The sequence below is a fragment of the Xiphophorus couchianus genome, chromosome 18 (assembly GCF_001444195.1).
Source record: "Xiphophorus couchianus chromosome 18, X_couchianus-1.0, whole genome shotgun sequence".
Classification (NCBI taxonomy): Eukaryota; Metazoa; Chordata; class Actinopteri; order Cyprinodontiformes; family Poeciliidae; genus Xiphophorus; species Xiphophorus couchianus.
Window position 1 is genome coordinate 12585068 of NC_040245.1, and position 24840 is coordinate 12609907.

The 24840-nt window shown below is 37.6% G+C and overlaps 1 protein-coding gene across 7 annotated transcripts in view; it reads right to left on the reverse strand.

The window, feature by feature from the left end:
- The window catches only part of rap1gap2a (RAP1 GTPase activating protein 2a), a 95707-nt gene that overhangs the window by 66188 nt on the left and 4679 nt on the right, over window positions 1-24840 (reverse strand). For 4 of the 7 annotated variants that reach the window (XM_028045007.1, XM_028045004.1, XM_028045003.1 and 1 more), the window contains one exon: window positions 5712-5747. The exons of 1 other annotated variant lie outside the window; for it this stretch is intronic. In XM_028045007.1, the coding sequence (XP_027900808.1) occupies window positions 5712-5747 (36 nt within the window). Of the gene's footprint in view, window positions 1-2827; window positions 2849-5711; window positions 5748-9873; window positions 10208-24840 lie in introns of those variants that run through there. 2 more of the 7 variants (XM_028045009.1, XM_028045010.1) reach the window with 2 other exon arrangements.

Genomic DNA, 24840 nt, shown 5'->3' on the forward strand with positions numbered 1-24840 from the left:
ATGTGAGAAAATAAACTGAGAAGTGTGTTAACATGAAAGACATTTACTGATGACTAACAAGGTGTTTTGCTTGAATCTGGTCTTGGAATTAGACAATATTTCAGCTGAAAGTAACTTATTCTACAATTTGAAAGGTCTCTTTTTGGAAAATGTTTCATTGATGTACCCAAACTGGAAGTGAAGGTACTTGACAACAGGAAGTGCAACGTCCTCCCCTGAGCTCTGAAGGATGGGTGGAGTTCTACCACTTCCCACTTCATACTTCTACAAATACGTCCGAAACCTTGCAGTCACGCTTTATGTATCATTTCCCCACAATCTCTTCGAGACACACAGAGTGGAGAAAATTCAGACTGCACTGTTTCAACAAGTGGAGTCTGATCCAGCAGATGCTCTGTGTGTGTGCATGTGTGTGTGAGTCATGGATACATTAAACCTAGTGTTCCTGTAATTAACCCCAGCTGAGAGCGATACTCACCCGGGGTGAGTGTGTATTAGATAAAAACCTAACTGAACTTCTGTCCTTCATTACTGCTCCTCGCCTTTATCTCTGCCTCTGACTGCAGGCTTATATTAGATTAGGCAGCTGGATGTAACTGTGTACACTACATTAACAATCGCATCCAATACGTAGAGCACAATATAGACGACAGCTCATTAAGCCTGCAAACAGCGTCCATGTAACTAATCACTGCTTCTTTTCCTCTGTGCTGCAGACCAAGGCCTCGAGTTTTAATAAGCTCCCACCTAAAGTAAATATACCAGCCAGACATTCAGGCTCATGTTTGTTCTTTGGCCACAACTCACCATAACTGCCTGCAACATAGAAGTCACACAAGGAGATAAAGTAAATGCCAGGTTCCAGAAATAGAAGCAGCCCATTTGCTCTTTTCCATGATGGGGCCATCAGATAACATTTACACCTGCCCCCAAAAAACTCGGCTGGACAAAACTAAAAGAAAGGGGATTTTTTTTTTTTTTTTATTAGAACAAGGCACTCCTCGGAAAAAGGTTATTTTATAATATTAAACGATAAAAATGACCCATTTTAATGTTTTCCCTTGTTTTGACCACACAACAGCCAGTCAGTCTGAACCTCTCATATATTTTCAGAAGGGAGCATTTTGCAGAAGAAACATGTTCATCTACATCGTGTTCTGTGATTGTGACACGTGTCAGATGTTAACAGCTGCTCTGTTTGATCTCAGGACATAGGCGGTTGGAAAAAGTAATTGGAGAGTATCAGTGTTTCATTAGCAACAGCTGGCTGCAGACTCTGTTATTAGCATAGATGAATGTACAAACAGGACATAGTGTCCAAGCAGAGCAGTGGACCAGATTGAAAATCCAGCAAGTAAGTTATCAGAGAGATCCACAAATATATTAGCTGGTGACCATAAGCAGATCATTATTTATTTAGCTAAACAGGCCCTGACCGTCGAAACATCAAACGTCTTGATAAAAGTCAGAAAACCAAAACTCAGATTTTTTTACAGTCAGCTAATGTGCTAAACAATGACAACAAATTATGTGTGGACTTTATTACTGATTGAAGAAGACTCAAATCACAGTTAGCTATTTAGTGAGAGTCTGTGAAAGTTAAAGAAGAAATCTAATTAAAACAGGCACAAAAGAGGTAAAAAGCATCTGTTGATGAAAAGTTGAAACATGCAGTTCACTCACTCTGTAAGACAGGAATAATATAGTGAAAGTGCTCTATTTTATCCTTTCAAGTTTTTAAACTCTGTCATGGGTCCTTGTGGATTTGGAAACATTGACAGCCTTTTGGTACAGTGGATCCTTGGTATTTTTCAGCGTTATGAACAACAGCCACCCATGATAAAATCCAAGAAAACTGAGACCCCTCCAAAATGCTCATAACTATCTATTTCATTTGTTCAAACACCAAATGAATGCCAAGTAAAAAGAATGCCACTCCCTGATTGGTTGCTTTGCAAATGCCAGCCAATAAGATTTAAATTTTAATTGTGCAAAGATATTTCAGCTTCATCAGCTGCATTTTCTTTTCAACACTTAGAGGAAAATGGCAAATAGCCAAAGTTTCCATAAATAATTTCAAGTTATGTTTCACAGAAAAATCTGTCAATACATGAATGCATGAATACTGAACTGCAGGGCTCTACTGTAATCTCAAAGGTAAATTTATACAGACTTACATGGAAAATCTGACTTTAGTCATGTTAGATGTCAGTTATTATAACGTAAAAGAAAGTTTAAAACCCTATAAATAACATTACATTTCACTGAATAGAAATAAACAATGACAGTAGGATGGGCAGGAAAAAACTAAATATAATGCTGTTTTTATGCCTTTCTATGTTACAGCCTGAAAAACTGTAAAAAAGTTGTAAAATAGAGCAGCACCAACAAAACTTCAGAGAAAGCTACAAAGTCATTTTACATATTTTTTCTCATAAAAGCCAATAAATTCAGTTAAATGACCACTGTCAATACCTACATAGAGCATGCCTGAAGCATGACATTTTCTGTTTTATCCTACTATTGATATTTTCATTTCTAACCCCTTCATATCACTGAAGAAGTTCAGAAAGATGTTCGTCTTTACTGCCATGTCATTTCTAACTAGAACACCTCTCAGGATCACTTGGTTTTCTATATTTGCTCTCTTGAGCTGTGGATAATAGAAAAAGCAGACAAAGTACTACAATATGAGTGCAGATCATATAACACACCTCCACCAGTCATATCACTTTAACCACTATAGCTCGGACAATAAGAATAAAAATATCGTTTAAAAGTACTTTTCAAACTTTACTTAAAAGAAGCAGCAGACAGCTGTACTCACCACAGTTTGCGCGGCATCCTCTCTAAATATAAGGAAGCTTTCTTTCCTCTCTCCTCTACAGCCCCTGTTCATCTACTTTTAATATTCATCCCCACCGCCACTCCAAGACAAATCAGATGCATGTGTTTGCACACACACACACACACAGACACCCCCTCAGACCTCACACATCCACCGGTTTGATTATGCAGGTATTAATGAGGTGTTGTGTGTCCAGTGAAGGCAGAGAGAGCAGAGGGATTAATGGCAGAGGGGAGTGCAGACAGCTGGAGAACTGAGGCAGAATAGAGAGCAAAAGAGGAGGAGAAAACACACAGAGAAGGATAAAGCAAGAAAGAAAGAACAAGATAAAACCAGGAGATCTTTAAGTGAGCAATCCATCTGATGTCTGTGTTCCACTGGCCTTCCATTCTGCCCCCTATTTCACCTTTCTTTTTTCCCCCTCTCCTCTTTCTGTGTGGGCTTTACCCCCTGTGGATTTCTCCTTGTTCATTTTTCATTAAGAGTTAAGGAAACCAACAGCCGACTGAAGCTTGGAGATCATTTCAGCTGAAAAACTGAGTAATGGAGCAAAAGGGCTTTAATAATGGAAGGTGCTTTGTTTTACAAAACCCAAATCAAAAATACATTTTCAATATTTAAAATCTTTGTTGAACAATGAAGAATTTTGCAGATAACAGATTGCACACCATCTTGTGTCTGTTCATATCCTTTTGAGCTTGTCTTTTCACCACAGTGCTCTCCTCTGTGCTTTTTTTTTTATTTATTACCTGGATCAAACATCTGGACCACTCACTCACACTCAGAGCAGCAGCTCAAGTAGGAGTCACGACTCACTCATTCATATTCAGAGCCACTCCAGATCCGGCACTTGGGCTGGGTGGGGAGACACCGAAGCCCATTTCTGTGAACATGGAGGACAAACGAGTTCTGCTTGGGGTTCCACTCCAACCAAGAACCTGTTTGGTTTCTGTTTAGAAACACAGATGTGCCGAATGTGCTGTTTTCAGGGTTGTTGTCCTTGAGGGATTTGGAGGCTCAGTACAGCATTTTAATAGTGTCCCATAGGCATGTTCTGGATTATTAAAGAGTTCAACTTTGACTAATGATTTTCAGCAGCCATGCTGACGATAAGATCTTTCCTCTTAATGATGTAAAAATCTTTGAGATGTAGAAATACATCTACAAATCACAAGGAAATAAAAAAAGGACTTTTATTTTGTTCTTGATTTTTAAATACTGTTGTTGTCAATACATGTTGAGAATCAATTACTGTGGATGCACTGAAAGCAAACAATACTTGAGTAGCTAGGACTCTGGGACCTTCAATAAACACTGTAGTAGTGTTGTGTTGTATGAGAAAATATTAAAGAAAATATTTGGTTTGCCTTAGAAAATAAAAGATCCCTTGCTAATTTAATTTTGCTTCCAGAAACAGATTCCTTTATCAAAACAAGGTGAATTCCCCTCACATATCTCAGAAATGTGGAGGTACCTGCGTAGAAATTAGAACGTTCTGCTGAGAAGCTACATCTTATTTTACACCCATGTTATAATAGCTAAAATTCCACTGTGACTACAGCAGAGGATAATATGACATCTGAAGAATGCAGACAAAACATGAAAGGTTTGAATGTTAACATAGTGAAGGATGGTTAGGAAAGTTGTGTTTTTCCTTGGGCAGACGGTTTTTTCTGTGTGTGTTAATACAAAACCCTCCACAGAAATTCACACAAAAGCCCCTTGCAACTCATCACTAGGGCAACCTCCTTGAGCAGGGCCTGAGAGAGGTTTGCCTTAACAAACAGGGGCTGCTCTCAAACAGGAGTCCTCCTGAATGTCATGCAAAGAATCATACCGTTGTCTGAATGCTCACCTTTACTCAACCTTTCCTATTTGTGAACCACAAGCCAACCAAACAATCTTATCTGTTAAGAAATGTTGATTAGATGATGTCATGAACTTAATTCAGTCAAGGCGAAGTACAAGAGCCATCTGTTTGTCATCTGAGCGAGGTCACAGAATCAGACTCCTGCAAGAACCAAACATAATTCAGACCGCCTAGCAGCAAACAAATAAGACCAGTTATATAAAACTGTTTTTGCAGCTCCATTATGTTAAATGAGACTTTGTCAAACCCTGTGGGTGAATTTCTATTTTGGTAGCAGTGAGTGGCCACAATGCAACTCCCATGCAGCATGCATGTGGGAGTAAACCGCAACAACTAGCAGAGATCCAGAGAAACTGACATCATCCTCGACTTCGGTAGCGTTCTCGGCTCAAACGCTACCGAACACTGTCACAGCAACGAGTGTCTTGGTGTGATAGTGATTGCCAGAAAAACACCTTTCATTCCAACTGATGGAACATTTAGGAAAAAGTGTTATAAGATTGCTGAAGTTCTCTCTGTGCCTGATAAGGGCAAAACAGGTGTGACTTTTACTCGACACATGCTCTAATTTCAAAAGCGGGGAGGGAAAGAGGGAAGGAAAACGCGTAGTTAATGTTTCACTGATGTGAGACTGAGAATGCATCCTACTCAGAAGATTGAGCGCAATCTTGTGAGTAGGATGTGTGTATTGATTTCAAGATGTCTTTTCTTGTGGGTTGTTTGAGTAAAAGACACAACACTAAACAGTCTGAGAATTTTTGTCAGAATGCTGAAAGTGCGAAATGGAAGGAAAGATGGAAAAGCTTGTTAGTTACTGCAGTTTGGTCAGAAGGTTGGTGAGCTGACATACATCAGTGCTTTCCAGGAATTATTCCCAGAAGCAAATTACATCTATTATGCATCTTTATGTGGCAGACAAATATTGGAATATCAAACATATAAATCTTAAGCATTGAGGAATTCCTGCAATCAGGATATGAGGAAAGAACTTACCGTCCTTTCAGTGCAGACAAAGTGGACTTGTCAATCCTGGAGAAGAAGTGGGAGGAAAAAAAAAGGCAGACACACAAAAACAAAAAGGAAATATTACTGATTTCTCAAGGCACCAGTTATAAAATATTAGCTCATATTTTATCTATAGTGAAACAAAGAAATATGAGGACCTAGATTTAGAACCTCATTTCCATGAGGCTCTTTTAAACCACAGCATATCTTATCTTAATTGATGTGGCTCTTCTCTGGAGCACACGACAGGCCGTATAAATTTACATGCTTCAAATATTGCACCGCAGCCACAGTAAGCAGCTCACAAAAGGTGAAAATGAATGCACTAATGTTCAATGGTGCAGCAAAGCCTGAGGCACAACCACTGTACAGGCAAGAGAATATTTTTGATAAAAGCAGAGGCAGAAAGCAGAGTCAGCTTCGCATAACAAGGTTATTTCACTCCAATCTGCTCGGACCGGTTTTGAACGCTCTTGGAGTTTATAGGGGCCTTCTTCTTGTTTCAATACATGCTGTTCATACCATAAACAGAAATCAGGACTCTGTTTTCACGTTTGGGTTCACTTGCAGCTTTCTGGTAAAAACATGGTGAGGGTAAACATTAAAGCTGTTTTTTTTTTTTTTTTTTTTTACCATTCATGTGTTTCTGGATCCCTCTCTTATGTTCCTATCATTTCTTATTCCATTAATCTGAAGAGCAAACTGTTCTGAGCGACAAACTCAGAATAAATGCTCTAACGCAGAGCACCTAATGCCAGTTGTAGCTAACCATGTAAACACACAAAGCATTCTATGTTTACAGCTGTAGCTGCTAGCATCAATGCTTTAAATATAATTTGAATATCTTCCAGCTCTCAGGGATATCACAGATGGTGACGCATCGCCATAACATCAACAAAGACTCACACAAAGCCGATATACACTAAGCAAGGTTGGTTACCTAGATAATAACTCTTTATTATAATATATTCAAATCTCAGGGAAATAGGTTTACTCTTAGGACAGTTAATGAAACTTGTAGTTTAAGATTAGGTCAAACATTTAGATGAACTACATTGCTAAAATGTTCTTCTGCTTCAGATTCAGCAGCAGTGAAGTCAAGATGCCCCAGTTGTTAATTTTATTTTCTGAACAAGGTTCCAAATATAGAGACACAGGACCTAGCATACTAAGCTAACAGTCTGAGACTTAATGTATGTTCTTACTATTGCTTTGCATGCCACATACACTGTTTTGCAAAAATATTTACGTCTTGAGTTTTTCACATTTTGTTACATTACAACTTCTGAGGGGTTTTTTTGCAAAATTGGAAGGTGGAAGGAAAAGCCTACATTCTTTTACATATAGAAATCTGAAAAGTGTTTCGTGTTTTGAGTTCTGTTTGCTCCAATACTCGTAAATAAAAGCCACTACAATCAACTAGAAACTATACGTATTCATATTACTCTCCATAGAAGCCTGATAATGGAGAGTTAGGCTATCAGACAATTTCCCAAGTTTTCAGCATCTCACAACTTGGGATACTGTCAGTTCAGTCCCTTATCTAAAACTGTAAAGTGTATCATACAACGTCATACCTAAAATGCATGAATGGGCATGTAATCTGACAGATGGGGCTAGCAGAGCATTAATTAGATTAATTAAATAACAGTCAAGAAAGTCTTGGTAACTCTGGAGGAGCTGAAGAGATGCACAGCATCCTCTAAGTACCACAATTATTAGTCATACACTCTACAAGTCTTACCTTTAGTGAAATAAAAAGGAAGTCATTTATTTCAAGAATGTCATAAATGTGGATTTCCATGAAAAAGGTAAACATGTGGAAGAAGATGCTTTGGTCAGATATGGAAGTAGTGAGACTTTGAGTGGAAAAAAGTAACGATGCACATTAACTTTGTCACATCAAAGCTTATTTATGTGTTAGAAAGGCTCCAACAATGTCCAAAATTAGAAACACTTTCCATTCAATCTGAATGAGATTCTGCTAACTCATAAAAAAGAAAGGGTTAAGATGTCAATTAAGAGAAGTACAAGAGAAGCAGACAACTAAAGGAAACAGCAGTATTGACTCGGGGAGGCAGTTATAAAACACGTTCTACTTTTTAGATTTTATTTCTAAATAATTTCAAAATCATGCATTATTTTCCATCTTTTTTATGACTAAGTTCAAGGATTGGGGTTTTAACAAAATGTGAAAAAAATCAAATAAATTTTGAAAAACTCTTGTAGATGGATGGCATTTTAATGGTTTAATGGTGTCTGGAAGGAATGTGGAAAAACAGAGCAAGTACATCAGGAGGCTACTTTCTATAGGCTGTAGGTCTTCCTCATAGAAGATGAATGTCACAATGAAAAACCACCATTTGTTGAAAAATAATAAAGACCTGTCTGGTGAAGCTACAGTTGGAGATTTACATAGTTTTCTTGTAATGTCTGAGTTATATTATTTGTTTCCTTTTCGATTAAGCTTGTTTTTGTCAGTCTCTTTACAACTTGTTTAAGTCAATTTCTTGCCACCTGTCAGAAGAATATTGGGTCTGGTTCTGCATGAATATTTCAGGAGCCCACTTATTTCAATATTTTTGTGGCAGCATGAACTACAGCTTGAAGTCAGTGCAGAGTTTATTGTGTTGTTTAAAATAGTATAGTACATTTTATACAATATTTGTGTAGTTAGCATTGCATATAGAACATATCTGGAATAAATCTTACAAAAGTAAAATATAATCTTCTGATTACTCATGTTCATTTTGTTTTAAATATTTGGGAATAATCAAGTTATATTTGTGCTGTAATTCTGTTTCTAAACAATCTATTACAGTAGTGAACTACAATAAAAACACAGAATTCATCAAGGGTGATTTTGGAGATTTTAATAGCCATTTGTAAGTTATGTGTATATAAGGCAGAGCAGGCAAAACAATTTATCCTCAAATGTTCGTAGTTCAATGCAAGAAAGATGAATTAAAATTTGCCTTCCACAGAGCTAGTTGGATGTTATTTGAAAAGTTCTCACAAATAAATAGAAACAGGTCTAATTAAAACACAGACAACATCATCTTAATGGTTAAACAAACTGGGTTATTCTCACTTTTTTATGAACTTGAAAGTCTTCTTTTTCGTAGGTGGCACTTTAATTGATGCAGAAGAGTGAATCAGAACTGGAAGAATTGCCATTTAATAATACAATAATATTTACTCATTTACAGTATTATCATCATGTCGATATTTTTTTGTTATGATTGGGTGGGATCAGCACTGGTACAAAGGGATATTCCAGAATTTGATATAAACATCCACACAAAAACGATGGACTCACAAAAGAACATTTCTGTCAACTATTTTCAGAGTTTCTTAAATATTTCTCTAAAAATTTGTTTTACTCCAATTGGTTCTAACTAATAACTGACGTCTGTTATACATTTCAGCAGAAATATTCTATTAATCTTTACAATGTCTTGCGAGTTTGTTTTGGTTTGATATCTCTAAACACAATAGTCTGTAATTACCTCTGCCACATGTAATGTGACCCCCACCTCTATCTGATACAGGTTACTGCAACCCGTCATGCAGAATACACAGTTTTGGCTTAGATGTGGGTTGTTGTGGAGTTGCTCTGAAGCACGTGCTCTGAAGCAACGTGTCACAGTCCAAAAGGACTTTCAACAAGGGAGACGGCACAACAATCCACTCCATCCAACAGTGTGAGCCTATAAAGCCCTAAAATGGGCTTCCTGGCAGCTTCCATGGTGCTGCATTATGGGAACTTCTCTCAGGCAGGAGAACATTAAGAGAGCTGAGTGTCCTGGCAGGACAGCAGCAGCAGTAGCAACAACAGACAGCAGTCAGACAAAGCAGCCTGTTGACTGCTGTAATCCCCCCCTAAGCGGAGACAGCACAGAGTGAAACAGCAGTACATTCTCACAGAAACACAAGCAGGCTGACAAACAACAGGACAAAGTGTTAGAGGTGTGACTATAGTGACACAGCCCTCCACCCATCCTTCCTTTTCATGAGATAAGTTTACATCTGTGCACCACCCAGAGCTGCACACCAACACCAGCCACAGCAGATTGGAACAATGTGTATCTTTTAAAAGTGAGTGTGACCATAGACATGAACAGCATGAAACATAAAAGCAACAACATACCATCCAAATCCACTGAATGTGGCACTTCTTCTCCTCCTCAGCATTTTGTCAGTCTGACCTTCTCAGCCTCTTGCTCTCAGCCTCCTTCCTTTGGGAAATGCTCTGCTGTCAGTCTCTCCTCCTCTCTATACTACGTGCACTTGCACTTTGTCTCTATCTGACCCAATCTCTTTGCCTCCCTCCTTCTCTGGTCTTCACTCTATTTGCTTTCTTTTTCCACTCTCTCTCTCTTTCTTCTTATTCTCTCTCACCTGCCTCTCTGGGGCTGGTCGTTTTCCACTTTCCCACTTGACCAGTCAACGACTTTCCTGCAACACTGCTTGCTCTTTGGCTTTCACAGCCTGTTAAACTTGTACACACAGTGTGACACACTGACACATACAGGTATACCCATTTCAGCAGAGGGGAGGAGCGAGGTAAGGAGGGGCCACAGCCTCCATCTGACTCTGTGGGTTTGTTTCCCACACACACAAAGATCTGTGTAAACAATGTGGCTAGGGACTCTAATCATCATCATCAACACTGCAACACGTTTTTGTTTTGGTCATCTTTATACACCTGGAAACATGGTTACTGTTATGTAAATCATAATGATGGCAGTGATGCATTCATGTAAAAGCAACAAAGAAACAAAAATAACAGTGCAACCACATAAGTTCATACACTGACCAGATTTAAATAAACACTTTCCATGCATAAGAGATTAACTTTATATTCTAATCTGATGTGAATAGTATTACTAGACATATTCATGTAATACCAAACTCCATATGCAATTATAGTTAAGTTTGTAACCTATTTGAAGTATGTTGCAGGGGACTGCATTAAGTGGAGTGTGTTCCACAAAATTAAGTTTATTAGTCAAGCAAAACCACAAGCAGAAGATATGTGCAGGCTATATGTAGCCAGAAACCTCACACACTCTGACCAAAGGGAGTGTCCTTCCTCACACCCTTCCTCTTCACTTCAGAGGTCTCACTTTCAGGGTTGCAGCCAGTGCACTGCCAAAGAATAACTGAAGAGGTTTCACAATAGTGTTGACTCAAAACAACTAAAATCTGTTTTTATTTTTCTGAAGCGCCACCCTTTTTTTTTTTTTTGTCTCTGTCAAACATTAGTTTCACAGCAGATAGATTAATATATCTTCTGTGGATTGTTTGTCTATGCAATCACTTACAATGCCATGACTGCACTTCATCTCATTTTGGCAAGTTAGTATCATATATTAAATGTATTTTATTGGGATTTTATTGTCAACTAAATCAGAAATGTCACCATTTTCAATGTGTTTTACATTTAAAAATATATATATATATATTGTATGAGTTTCCCTGAGGTAAATCACTGAAGAAGCTTGTTTCACTTTAATTCCTCCTGCAAGTTTTATACAGGATTCGACTAATCCTTTGCATCTATGTAATGACTATTTTGCTCATTCATTCATCTTTGTAAAACCACTCAAGCATACACAATCAGATTGTATAAGGCGAATTTGTCAGCAGCAATTTCATCTTGTCACAAATTCTCATTTGTACTTCGATCTGCTGTTTGATTGTGTCACTTTTACACAAGTCCACACCAATCGCGTTTTGAGCATCAGGCGCGTCTAGGTTACATTCAAGGTCTATGTGGAGGCGCGATGAGGGCCATTGCGGCGCATTTCGAGCGATTTGAACCGTTTTGAGCTTTTGACACGTCAAAAGCGCCGAACGAGTCCAACGGAAAAGAACGGGTAGAGCTGACGCGCCTGACGAGCCCTCCACGTGGTTTTTGATGCGCTTAACGCGTTTGGTGTGAACGCACCATAAGCAGTGAATATCATCTAAACTATTCAGTTCATCTGTTTGCTTTGAGTTGTTGTGCTGCTGGAAGGTGATCCCTTGACTTAGTCTCATGTCTTTTGCTTATAACCAGCTTCTCTCTTTCTGGTGAAGAAAAAAAAAAAAAAAAAGAATGGCCACTGCATGTTGCTACCACCATCATGCTCCACTGCGAGGTCGGTGTGTTCAAGATGTGACCAGCTATTCACACCATTTTATATGTAGACTAAAAAGTTCAATATTGGTCTGACTGGATCAGCTTTTTCAGTTGGTTTGCTGTGTCCTTGCATTGCTCATGGCAAACTACAAAAGGGACTTCTTCTAGCTTTCTGTTGCCACTGCATTTTGGCTAGATTTATGGGGTGCATGACTGCTAATTTTCCTTTCGACAAATTCCCCCACCTGAGCTGCAGATCTCTGCATCTCCTCTAGAGTTAGTATGGGGCATTTTGGCTGCCAGCTTACATAGATGGTCAGATGTCATTTTCTATCAGAAATTAATTGTGAAAATGGAGAAAACTCATTAGTTTTCTCTTTTTCCATTAGTAAGTGGTACAACACTAGTGATGATCTTCGCTAGAATTCAAACTAGAAATATATAGGTCATGACGTTAGCATTTGTATTAGTGTGTGTAGTTGTTTTGATGTTCACTGGGCCTCAGTTCTCTCACATATCATACTCTCTTGTCCACCAGTTAGGACATCCCTTGAGGATCTTATACTGTACTGTAAAACCAAGACTTGAATTCTGAAATGCGGTTTATGATTTAAGGTTTAATGTGGGGATCATTTATAAGCTGTACCCATTTCTGTTTGGGACTCAACTAATTTAAATTTGTAAGCACATGGTGTGCTTCCACAGAGCTGCATCAAGGCAGCTTCCTCTATCTTTTCCAGTGTATTATTTTAAATATTTGATCTTGGCTCAATTCTAGTAATTGTCTGCCAGTGACGAAGGTTAAGAAGTGCAGAGACTTAATGATTGAGGGAACCTGTGACCGAAATAACACATTTAAGATTCTAATGGTAATTAGGGTTTAATTTTTAACTAAATTAACATAAAAACAATAATTGCTGGAAAATGAAATGTCAGATAAATAGTTCTGGTACAGTCTAATGCTTTCTTGATCATTTTCAATGAAATTATTTATGTGGTTTCCCTTTGCCTTCGAAATAAATAAGTTTATTGCTATTGAAAGTCGATCTCTATAAGTGTGGGAGTACATGACTGAATGCCTCCTTAGTGTGTTGTGGGGTTGATGTGCACACACAGAGGAATCAGTCTGACACTAAGATTGTGAATATCATTATGAGCAAAAGAAATTAAATAGGAATGGGGAACTGAGAGACTGCTGTTAAAAAAATCAATATCTGTGAAGTGAGAATGACAAATCTGAATGTAGACCTCACTCTCCCTCTAGTGGTTTACAGGTGATAATGTTCATTAAAGTCCAACTGTGAAAGAAAATGTCAGAGGGAACATAGCCCTGAAATCCTGCGTGGTAACAAAGGGTTTTAAGACCTAAATGCTTCTGAAATCATGGTTTTCTTCACTCTTAAAATGGAAGAACATTTTCATCGGTTGCCACTACATTGCGACTAAACTGCAAATAAATTACAGCAGACAGAGCACAAAAGCAAAGGTTGGTATCTTACAGCATTTGTGCTATTACTTATCATTTTTGCTTTAACAAGTTTTCTAAAGCAGGTAAAAATCTATATCAAACTGCTCAAAAAATCTAATTTATAATATTGCAAAACACACAAAAGTTAGTCAGCAGAGGAACGCAGGATTACCACAACATGATTGGACAGGAGCATTAAACAACCAAGATTATTGTGTTATTACTTTATGCAGAATTTAATTGATGGTGCAAGGTTAGGGTTAGGGTTAGGTGCAGTGTTGGGCTAGTTTGATGCATTACAGGTAACAGGTAAACCTTCTATGGATGCAAACTCGACTAAAAACCCACCTGTTTAGGATTGTATTTGAAACGTAATCAATTAAACATTTATTGATGGAACCTGACTTAATGTTGTGTTTTGATTGTTGATTCTATGTTGCATTGTGTTTCTGTGTTTGATATGATGTAAAGCACTTTGAAATGCCTTGCTGCTGAAATGTGCTATACAAATAAAATTTGATTTGATTTGCTTTTTTGATTGCTTGGTATGAAGTTACACCTAATATTCTTACCATATACCTATGATAGATGAGCAAAATGACATTGAGAATAAAACTGCAGTAAGATACCATTCTATCAGTATTCTGAGTGGTACTCTAGGCTTGGTTTGCTGCTTGTGTTGCTATGTAATGTCAGGCTGCATGTTGTAGACTCTTTCATATGGTAATAACACTCTAAAAGGGTTACTGACCTTATCCTTCACCAAACCCTGGAGACCGAGGTAGCATTACATGATGCTACAGTTTTTGAAATGTTACATTAAAATATTTTATTCTAAACTTTACCCCTTTATAGCATCTCTTCTTTGGGATGCTACAACTATTGAAGGATATCGAAAGGACTTTAAAACCAAATGTGGTTTATTGTGACAACCCTAAATAAAGCCCAGTGTAACCCATTGCTTTCAAATGCCTTCCTTATTAGTAAAGAGTATTGTTGTGATTTTCATTGTGACTCCAGATGTTCTGTGAGGCCTCAGGTTTTTTAGAGGACATTAGTGAACACACAGCCTTATAAAGACCAAGGAACACAGCAGGTTAGACAGAAAGATGTGGAAATGTTTAAAGTAGAGTTAGCTTATAATTCATATAATATCAATAACCTGGAAACTGAAATGGTATGGCCTAACTACAAACCTATAAAGACATGGATGCTCACAATCTGAAGCAGCAGAGCTTTAATCAGTGAAGCAACCAAGAGTAACTAGTAACTCTGGAGGAGCTACCGATATCATAGCTTAGGTGGAAGAAATGCTTACATCAAGGGTTCTCAAACTTAAGGACACTCTTACGATCCTCAAACTGATTACAGTTTAAAGCTGCATTTTGTACTCACTGTAGGAACTATCCATTAAAAAATGATCCAATCGGGCGTGCCGTGGTGGCGTAAGGGGATAGCGCAACACATGTTGGGAGGCCTTGAGTCCTCGATGCGGCCGTCGCGGGTTCGACTCCCGGACCCGACGACATTTGCCGCATGTCTTCCCCCCTCTCTCCTTCCCCGTTTCCTGTCAGCCAACTATCATATAAGGGACACTAGAGCCCACAAAAGACCCCCGGGAGGGGTAAAAAAAAAAATGCTCCCAATCTGTTTCATAGAAATGTAGACTTTATAGTAATTAAATTATATAACACATTAACATGGGACACATTATTCAAGCTACAATTTAGCTCAATGTCTTTTTTTTCAAATATCAAATCTTAAAGCTTCCAAAAATTAACAGAGTAAACACTGGATCAATTCAATTGAGCCCATTCAGTCTTAGCCATCAGTTTAAATACCTTTTAATTGGTTTAATGTTAACACAATCAATATATTACTTATTTTGCCTAATCAAATATTTGCTTTGGTCTTTATTACATTCAGTTGATCCAGTCATCATGAACCTCAGTAACTTCCTGAATAAGTGTGAAAAATGAGCCAGTCTCTCACAGCAGTGTCTCTATTCTCGGAGGGACGGATGACAAACGGAAGCTCAGATCATCTTCCACTTGTAAATGAGCCCTGTACTTATTCTTCATTACAGTCAGAGTTAAAAATGATGATTCACATAGGTAAAGGCGAGCAATATTTGCATAGCCTCAGCAACCCATGACAGTAATTTGAGAGAGAGAGATGACTTGCCTGATGGAATCTGGCCTTCAGTGCTAAGTCACAGAATAACACCAAGAGCTGCTCCTCTGCTTTACCATTTTCTGCTACAGCTGGTGAAAATGTATCATGCACCCAATCCCAGACATCAGTGTTGACATCAGTGAAGTAACAGTTTAAGTGCTCAAACAGGGACATTGGGTTCCTTTTGACATTCCTTTGTACATCTTTGTTATTCCATCTTGCATCCTTCTTCTCTATTGGTCTTCATAAAAGCAGTGATTTTGTCTCTGACATAAAGGATAGTAGACCTTGGATTGAGAGGTTGAGGCTGATCAGTATGTTGAAAATGTCTGCAAAATTTGCCAAGCTGGAAACACATTTCGAGTCAACAAAAAATTATGCGGTATTGATTTTTCTTCTGTCATGAATTCAGGGATTTTGCTGGACTGTGTCATTGAAAAAGTCACTCCAAATCTCTCTCCTGAGACAGCCATGGTATCTGACATAGTTGTGCGTCATATCCATCATTCAGATTTTAGCAAAGTTGACCAAACAAACATGATTGCAAAGCTCTAGATCACAACTACCACACTGGTATTTGGGATCAAGATTTGGTTTCGTCATATATTTTTCATGTCTTTATAAGCCAGCTACATGCCACAATCTTTGCATTGATAGATTTATTCCATGATGCAACTCCGTGTTTTTTGCCAGTCATCACTGCTGCACCATCCACATAAATTACCAGATGGTTTTCTCTTTGCAACTTTAGAAATATTCCTGTAACAACCAATTCAGTGCGGGTTAGCTGTGCTCAGTCTTTACATGCATTCATTCAAAATCGCTATAGTCTTTCAGTAAAGAATTGCAGACATGCACGAACCTTGAATCTGCAGTCAGCATCTGCGAATGCCAGTAAGTCAAGACGAGAGTTATATTTGATGAAAGCAGAATAAGAACAAGAACTCAAGGTAAAAAGAAATACAACAAATACTGTTGAGGATTGATCATGAGTGACTGAATCTAACATAAGACATACACAGTCACTACCCAATTAGCTAATCTCCACGGTAATAAAGGACATTAGAATGGAAATAAATGCTATTTATGTTTCTTTCAGAATAAGAAATGGCATTTTATCATTACACTGCTGCTGAGATTTTTTAAAAAAGTGCTTATTTTTACTTAGTTTGACTAATTACAGTGAGTTTAAAACAGCCACAGTAATCTGGTTCAGATAACTGTAGCTGCTTTGTGATCTTCTTGTGAGTATGTTGACATTTATAAGACAACTCTAGAAAAAAAAAAAAAAGAATATTAATCATCTCTCTTCACTTTGTCCTCAAATGGGAAACATGCGCTCGCACCAAAACAAACGGCACATTTTCCGTGACCACAAGTGTTGGTAAGTGGGCTGAGTGACGCCACATCAACCAGTTGGGCAATGTCTTCAGGTCACTGTGCAGGCTGCTGCTCTGCTAAGTGCTTGTTAGAAGGACACACTGATGCCAACACTGCTCTGTGCGATCAGTGTCTTTGCAAGAAGTGAAAGAGGTTTGATTTTTCACAAAGTTCAGACGGAATAATACACTGACTGGTATCATGCCTGCATGGTGCACTTTGTTTGAAGTTTAATGATGCACAGGCAAAGACGGGTTTAATGGGTTTGCTGTGTCCTTTATGATTCAGAAATAGACGTGATGAGTGTGAGATGTCAGAAAAAAGTATTTCTGAACAAATGGTTTTTATTAATCTCTGCTCTGTGTTGACTTTCTCTGGTGCAGGTGTGAGTGTAGGTGGAGGAGAAAGGTGAGAAATAAACTGTGACAAAGAAAAATAAAGGTAATATTTAAACAGCGGATCTCAAAGGCACACAAATTTAATATCATTTTTCACAATTCTTTAAGTGTCAGTATGTTCGTAATTTACTTGAGTCCATAAGTATTCAAATTTTATCAGAACTTTATATAAATCTGTTTTATGCTGAAATAGACTGCAGCATAAAGCATTAAAAATGTATGCACTTTAAGAAAGTTTCTTATTTTAATCACCTATAGACCCACAAGAATTGAGCCAAATTACAAATGGATAAAATAATATTTATAATGTGAAGTAAATTCAAGAGCTTGTCATTTCCTTTTTTTCTCAGATTGTGATAAGAAAACTTTTGAATCCGATATGTCTGACCTCTGGTACAAAATAACATTGAGTATGTCTGAATGGCCAGTGAATGGTTTTGTAAATATGTGTGTTTTTAGAATCTGTGACCAATGATTAGTCCAGTGCACAATTTGTGATTGGTTGGAAAAAGGTTTCATGATCCTCAGTTGGTGTTTTGAAGAATTTCTGTTTAGTGTAGAATTACCCACCTCAGTTTTTTCATTCCTTAAAATAATAATGAAAAAGCCTTCACTTTAACATTGAATGGGAAGCTGTGAATTAGACTGCTGCACCATTAACCACACTTATGGCATCAGTATTTTCTTACAGTTGTTACACTGCAAAACAGAGGAGTGGAAACCCACTCATCATTATCGGGACATATGTACATATATAATGAACAGAAAGACTTTTTAGGAGGATATTTATGTAATGAGCAAACAGCTCATGACCTTTACTAAGCCTACACGGGTGTATTATGTATGTAAAGTAAATCCACCACAGGCTCAGTAATCTAATATATTTTGTCTTCATAAATTTATGCTCCGTCTCAGCTTACTCTTTCTCCCATTTATCTTATTTTGCTTTTATTCCTCTCCCACTTCCTTCATAACTTTCTGTCACCAGTGGCCATGAGACTCCATCCTAGACGTGATGTTGCCATCTTTATTACTTCTCCCCCCAACCCTTTCTCAATGTCTCCCCAAGTATTCCCTTTCTCCTCTCACCACGTTGTATTGCATTTAACCATTAGACTGAGTCCCCCAGGGTGACATAAACGTGCAAAGATGAGAGAGAGAGTGTTTTTTTTTCTGCCTTCATTTATCGCTCCATTGCCTCCCTCTGTCTCTCCCTTCTGTTTCTAATACGTTACTCGGCTATATGAGGTTTTCCAGGAGGGCAACTGAAATAAAGACGGAGCTGATGTTCTGCTTTAATGGCTCCTGTCTCAGCATCCATCACCATCGATCACGACACCAACGGGGACGCACACAGATAAGCAGCACAGAGGGAGCAAACCTGACAGCCGAACGAATACCACATATTTTACCCAGAAGTGTCCTGGCGTTTCTTATCATGTAATCCACCAATCTGTGTCAGTGGCATAAGGATCCAACACACAAGAACAGAAAAACTATTGATTCAAACTCTTATGTGTTCATAAGAAATCATCTTGGTGCCAAAACAGCCAGACTCTCAGAGAGCCTCTTTTCCCTCAGCTGCTGAACTTTTGTTCTTATAAAATAACATTCCCTTGTTCCCTTTTTTGTGCTAAAATATTTTCGCTATGTAACTATTTCTAGCCTTACGCTAGCCTGAAATATGAACTTTATTCTCTCTTTTTCACCTACGAAAAAGAGAGAATCACCTATAGAGCCACAAGATAACCTGTAATAATCAGTTTCCCAAGTGCTTAAGGACTAATATAGTCAACAGGATGGACCCACAATTCAGAATGGGGGGCATAAACGATAGTATATCACATTAAAGCAAAGAAATAAACAAAACAAAGATATTTTATTTGAAATTTTGTAAATACCATCAAAAATCATTCTCACCATATACAGAACCATGCAAAAATGTCTAACTACTTTCACTTTTCTACATTTGGTCATGCTACAATCACAAAATTCAATGCGTTAGTCAGTGCACAGTTGTGAGGTGGAAAAAAAATGAGGTTGTAACATTTTCCTTTAAAATTAAAAGTCTGTAAAGTGTGACTTGAATTCCTGCTGCACCTTTCCAATGCGCATGTTTTAAGGTTTCTTCTTAAGAGCTGCACATCTAGAGATCTCCCCAATTTTCACCCAATCTCAATTTGAACTTCAGTTTTCATCCTTTCCACAGATAGTCAACTGATTTTAGAGCTGAATTTTGACTGGGCCATTCTAACACAGGGCAGGAATAGTCTTTAAAATAAAGCATCCCATGTGGCTTTGGCTGAATGTCAATATTGTCATCTTGCTGGAGGTTGAATCCTTCCTCTGGTATAAACATTTACAGCATCTAACACTTTTTTTCAGGATAACTGCATTTAGCTCAATCTTCTCATCATGATCAGTTTCTCTGTCCCTGCTAGAGAAAAGAATGCCCACAGCACAATGCCGTGCAAAATGTTTCAGTGTGAAGAAACAGGTTGATGTGCAAGTTTTCCTAATGCAAGATGTTCAACTCTCCAAAACAACTTTTACCTAAAGACATATTCTCCCCTTTTGATACCTTTGAAAATCTAACCTTTCACTGGAATATGTTAGTGGAAAATGGATCCTTTTTACTAAATTGGTGACTTCTGGAGGCAACTGGTTGTACTAATGTTTATTTTGGGGTATCACTATAAAGTTGTTGTAATGTTCATTTGAAAAATAAATAAATAAAAAACTTGCTGTAAATTACAATCAGTCATTCAATCTTCATTAATAGGGCACTTTACACATGCAATGCTACTTAAGTGGTGTACTGAACAATTAAAATAAAACATGACTAATAAGAAACAAACACCTATACTGAACTCTGTAGTTGAGGTTGGACAAAATGTGGAAAAGTACATTGTGCACACATTAATACTTTTTCAAAATACTATAGGTTTGTTTTTATTAAATAAAATACAATGATGCCACAAACAGAACCTTAGAGCTCACCTGCAGCTTTTCTTACTTTTAACACGTTTTGTGTAAATGAAACAACAAACCAGTATAAAATCATAAGAGGCACCACTTTTGAAAAAACTTTCAAAAACCAGAGGTGACGTGCAATACGGAGATGTGTGCTTGTATCTTTGGAGACCTGTGCTTATGACCTAGTGCAGATGTGAGGCGTGGAGCTCATCTCTCAATCATCAGGGAGAACGCTTCGGAACTAACCTTTCCTCCCTTCTTGGTACCATATATTTCTTCTGTCATCTTGTTCCCAGTGTTGTCTAAACCTAAGAATCTATTTTTATTTCCCTACATCTGCCCCTACAGTTATTCTCTCTGTTGGTGGATTTTAATGGAAGTGACAGTTAGCCCACCCAACGCCCACTCTTCTCCCCTCTCTCACCCCCCACCACCACATACACACACACCCCAATGAGTGTATATCCATAAGTGCAACAACAGACAACCAAAATTTTTGTGCACTCAAAATGCTTTCACTCACTCATCCTGATGTGTGTGCACATTCATGTTCTCATATAATCACACGCAAATTTGTACACTAAACTTAACACGCTGTGAATGATGCATGCGCACCCCCACACACACACAACCTGCTCCACTCACGGCTTCCACAGCTGCCTTCATCCTCCCTATGCACCAGTTTGCACTCTTCCAGGCTACATTGATCAGAGTCAAACATCCAGTTAATTTACACACTTGCTTTGGAGGCCAACACACAAAAACGCTGTGACACAAACGCTGGATGAAAAACATCAACTGTTGGGGACATGCAAGCATTCAGTCCAGAGAAAAATAGTTTAATCAGGTTCACCCTGAGAACAGGGCAATTTCCTCCCCAGCATCTCATTTTCCACTTAATGGAAAACACACAAATCCAAACACGCTGCGGTGGTTTCAAGCGAATGCCCCTCTGCAGCGGGGGACTCATTTGTCACTGTATCAGAGTTTGCATTGATTTCCTTACAAAAGTTGGTGCAGGAAAAAGAATTGAGCTTATTACATTCTAAATTAAAGTCAAAGGAAGCGGGTAAATCACAATAAGTGAGGAAGGAGGATTGCCGTTTGGTGCAGAAGGCAATTCTTTGCAGTGCAGGTAGGTAAATGAAACAGAGTTGGACCAAAACATAAAGGTGAGATTATGAACCAGAATAATAATGACAAGCAGAGATGGGGAAGTGAGGAACATATCTTGACATTAGTTGAATTCCAACATCTGTGAACAGGCAATTAAGTCAATGTGACAAACCCTGACTTCATTCATCCTGAACGCTGCAGATTAGCCACTATCTGTCCACGCAGGAATGAACAGCAAAAAGGACACCTTGATGCTGACAGAACCAGTCATCCTCTTGGCTCTGCAGAACGATAATTTGTCAAGCCCTTTAGTCTGGGCCTGCTGTGTCAAGTGTCTCTTTTTTTTGCCTCTTTTGGTTGATGTGATGATTAAGGTGCTTTGATGTCTAAATTAAAACTCCAAAGTCAGCAGTCTCAGGCTGCACTTCAAGGCTGCCTGCCTGAGCTCAGGACATTTTTTTATAACAGCAGTATAAGCATATTGACAAGCTGTCTTTGTGCTGAAGCAAAACGGTGACAGATTGTATAATTTCTACTGCATCCTGGCTTCCCTAAATTACATTTCCAGTGAAGTAAACTGAAACAGGTGGTTGGATTTCAAATAACATTTCTGCTCATATGATCAGAAAATCTTATCAGGAACACATTTAGCATCTTGTAAAAACAAGAAGAATTTGTAATACAGACAAAGAGAAATTATGAAATTATTAATCCATGGTTTTCTGTTTCAGTGGAGTATAAATATGATGTGACAGAGACATGTTTCTTTTAGTCACTGGCCTCTAGGGTGGAGCAGAATGACAAAGGAGTAAATAAAAACATTTCCAAAGCTTCTTGTTAGACAGTTCCAGCAAAAAAAACAAAAAAGGAGACATCTTGGGAGGTGTCACCGAATCTCCATAGCAACCACTACACACTTTCCATATTTCAACTGGTTGTTTGGGAGGGATGCCAGAATAAAGCAATGTGTGTCATACCACAACAACCTAAAAATTTGCATTTTGTTCAACTTTACTGGGACTTTATCTAGGAATGTTTGATTTGTTCAGATGAACTTATGAACAACAAAAACCTTTTGGCATTTAAAATAAAGATGAACATGTTTAAAAGGCCCAAACTGCTGACTGAAAATGGGTTCATCACTGGATCAACAGCAATCTTTAGTAAACGTTTCATTCCTGCTGTAGAAAACCTCTCTGGTTACCTGAGGAGTACTAGGAAAGAAAACTCTTTGTGGCAAAGGAAGGATTAACAAAACCACCGGTGATTTAAAGAAAATTAGATCCTGTTCCTATAACTGAGGAAAAATATTCAAATTAAAATATTCATTTGATTTTATTACTTTAAGGAAGTATATAACTGAGTTTTGTTTAAATTTCTATTTCTTTACCAAGGCTGCAAACATATCTGTCCTCATCTGGTTTTAGATGAGATTAGGAAAATCAAAATGAAAAATTCACCCTTTCTTCACACAGAACGCTGTCTCTTTCCTCTGAATAAAATCCAGTTGGCTTTTCTTTTGAACCTGATTATGAGGTAATCATTATTTTACAGTATGACAAAAAAAATCTTAACTCTTCTTTAAAATGTGTGCAGTTTTTTAAAAACATGTCTATTATTTTACCAAATATGTACAGTACAGACCAAAAGTTTGGACACACCTTTCTAGTTCAATGGGTTTTCTTTATTTTCATGACTATTTATAAGGCAAGAAATCCCACTTATTAACCTGACAGGGCACACCTATGAAGTGAAAACCATTTCAGGTGACTACCTCTTGAAGCTCATCAAGAAAATGCAGAGTGTGTGCAAAGCAGTAATCACAGCAAAAGGTTGCTACTTTGAAGAAACTAGAATATAAGGGGTATTTTCAGTTGTTTTACACTTTTTTGTTTAGTGCATATTTCCACATGTGTTGTTCATAGTTTTGATGCCTTCAGTGTGAATCTACAATGTCAATAGTCATGAAAATAAAGGAAACTTATTGAATTAAAAGGTGTGTCCAAACTTTTGGTCTGTACTGTAGCTCAGAGGAGATTATGTGAAAAAAAAGAAAAAAAAAAGCTCATTAAATAAGTTTTAGGTTGTGCATTGATGTCACACCAGTCCTCATCTGAAACTCGGAGCTCTGCTTGGTTTCAGATCTGATGACAAGAACAAAAGATTCTTCTTTCTCATTTGCTTGGTAAAAGATTAGCAAAAGCTAAACCAAAAAAACCTTCATGTTGAAGTTTTATACTCTCCTGACTGCACTGAATAAGAGCTTAAAATATACAAAATTTTCTTCTTTTGTGTTTGAGGAGGAGAGAAAAATGCATAATTAGGCAGTTTTAAGCTGACTTTTAGTAAATGGTAATTAAAGAAAATGATAATTAATATATTCCCAGTCTGCTTCTGCATACAAATATTTCAAACCAGTTTGCTCAGAGAAGAATCGATAGTGCAAAAATCCACAGAGGAAGACATATAAAGAAAAGATGAAGAAGGAGGTGCAGGTGTGACCTAAAACGGTATTTCTTCAGTTTCATTTATCTATTCAATAGCATCTCTGTGTACAACTATTTGAGCTAATATTAGCTCAAATGACATAATATGAGAATACAGCTTTTAAGTAAAGTTGTAAAATATATTCTTAAATAAATGCCCTAATTGCATTGTGTGTTTCTAATAAGCTTACAAACTTGTGTATTTAAAGAAAAGAAGAACATAAAACATAATCTCTTTCAATCTTCTGGTATTTGACAGAAATTATTTTGGTGATCCTTCTTTAAGTGAAAAAGAAAACATTCAAGTCGTTTTAGTGTCAGATAGTTAGAAAGGAAAATAAAGTCATTTTTTAATCTTTAAAAATATCTGGTTTCGATTGTATGTACAATAGTAAACTGTTTTACCAAAAGGCCATGTTGCCTTTTCTATCTTGAACCATTCCTCTGTGTTACATAATATTTCTTCCCTCAGGAAACAGCAAGTTCAAGTTTCTCACATTTTTACTGGGGGCTGCAAAGAAATTCGTAGGGTCCTATTCTCCACCCTTTGCAAAATTGCACTTCATTCTACACTTTATTTATATGAATATGTATTCATCTATGCTTCTTCTTTACATTTTTGCTTCTCCAGTCTGTTTTCATTTCCAGTGTATAATTTATTTGCTATTTTTGTTCCACTGTAATCTTTAGACTTTACTTCACGTGTGTTCATTAAGACAAACAACTAATTGGTTCTCACTTCTGTCATTTAATTTTCCTTTACGGGGCTTCCTTGTGAGTGGACAATGCTAAATGAAGTGAAGACAATTACAGTGTTGTTAAAAACTCTCTACTGAAAGGATACAAGAGGATGTAAAACAAAACCGCCAGCTCTAAGGAAAACAATTAACTCCCAGGACTTCAGCTCACACCAGATGTCTTGAAGGATGTTTAATGTCTGCTGTTATGAGCCTTACATTGCATCAATGGAATACTACCCGCAGTATCTTTC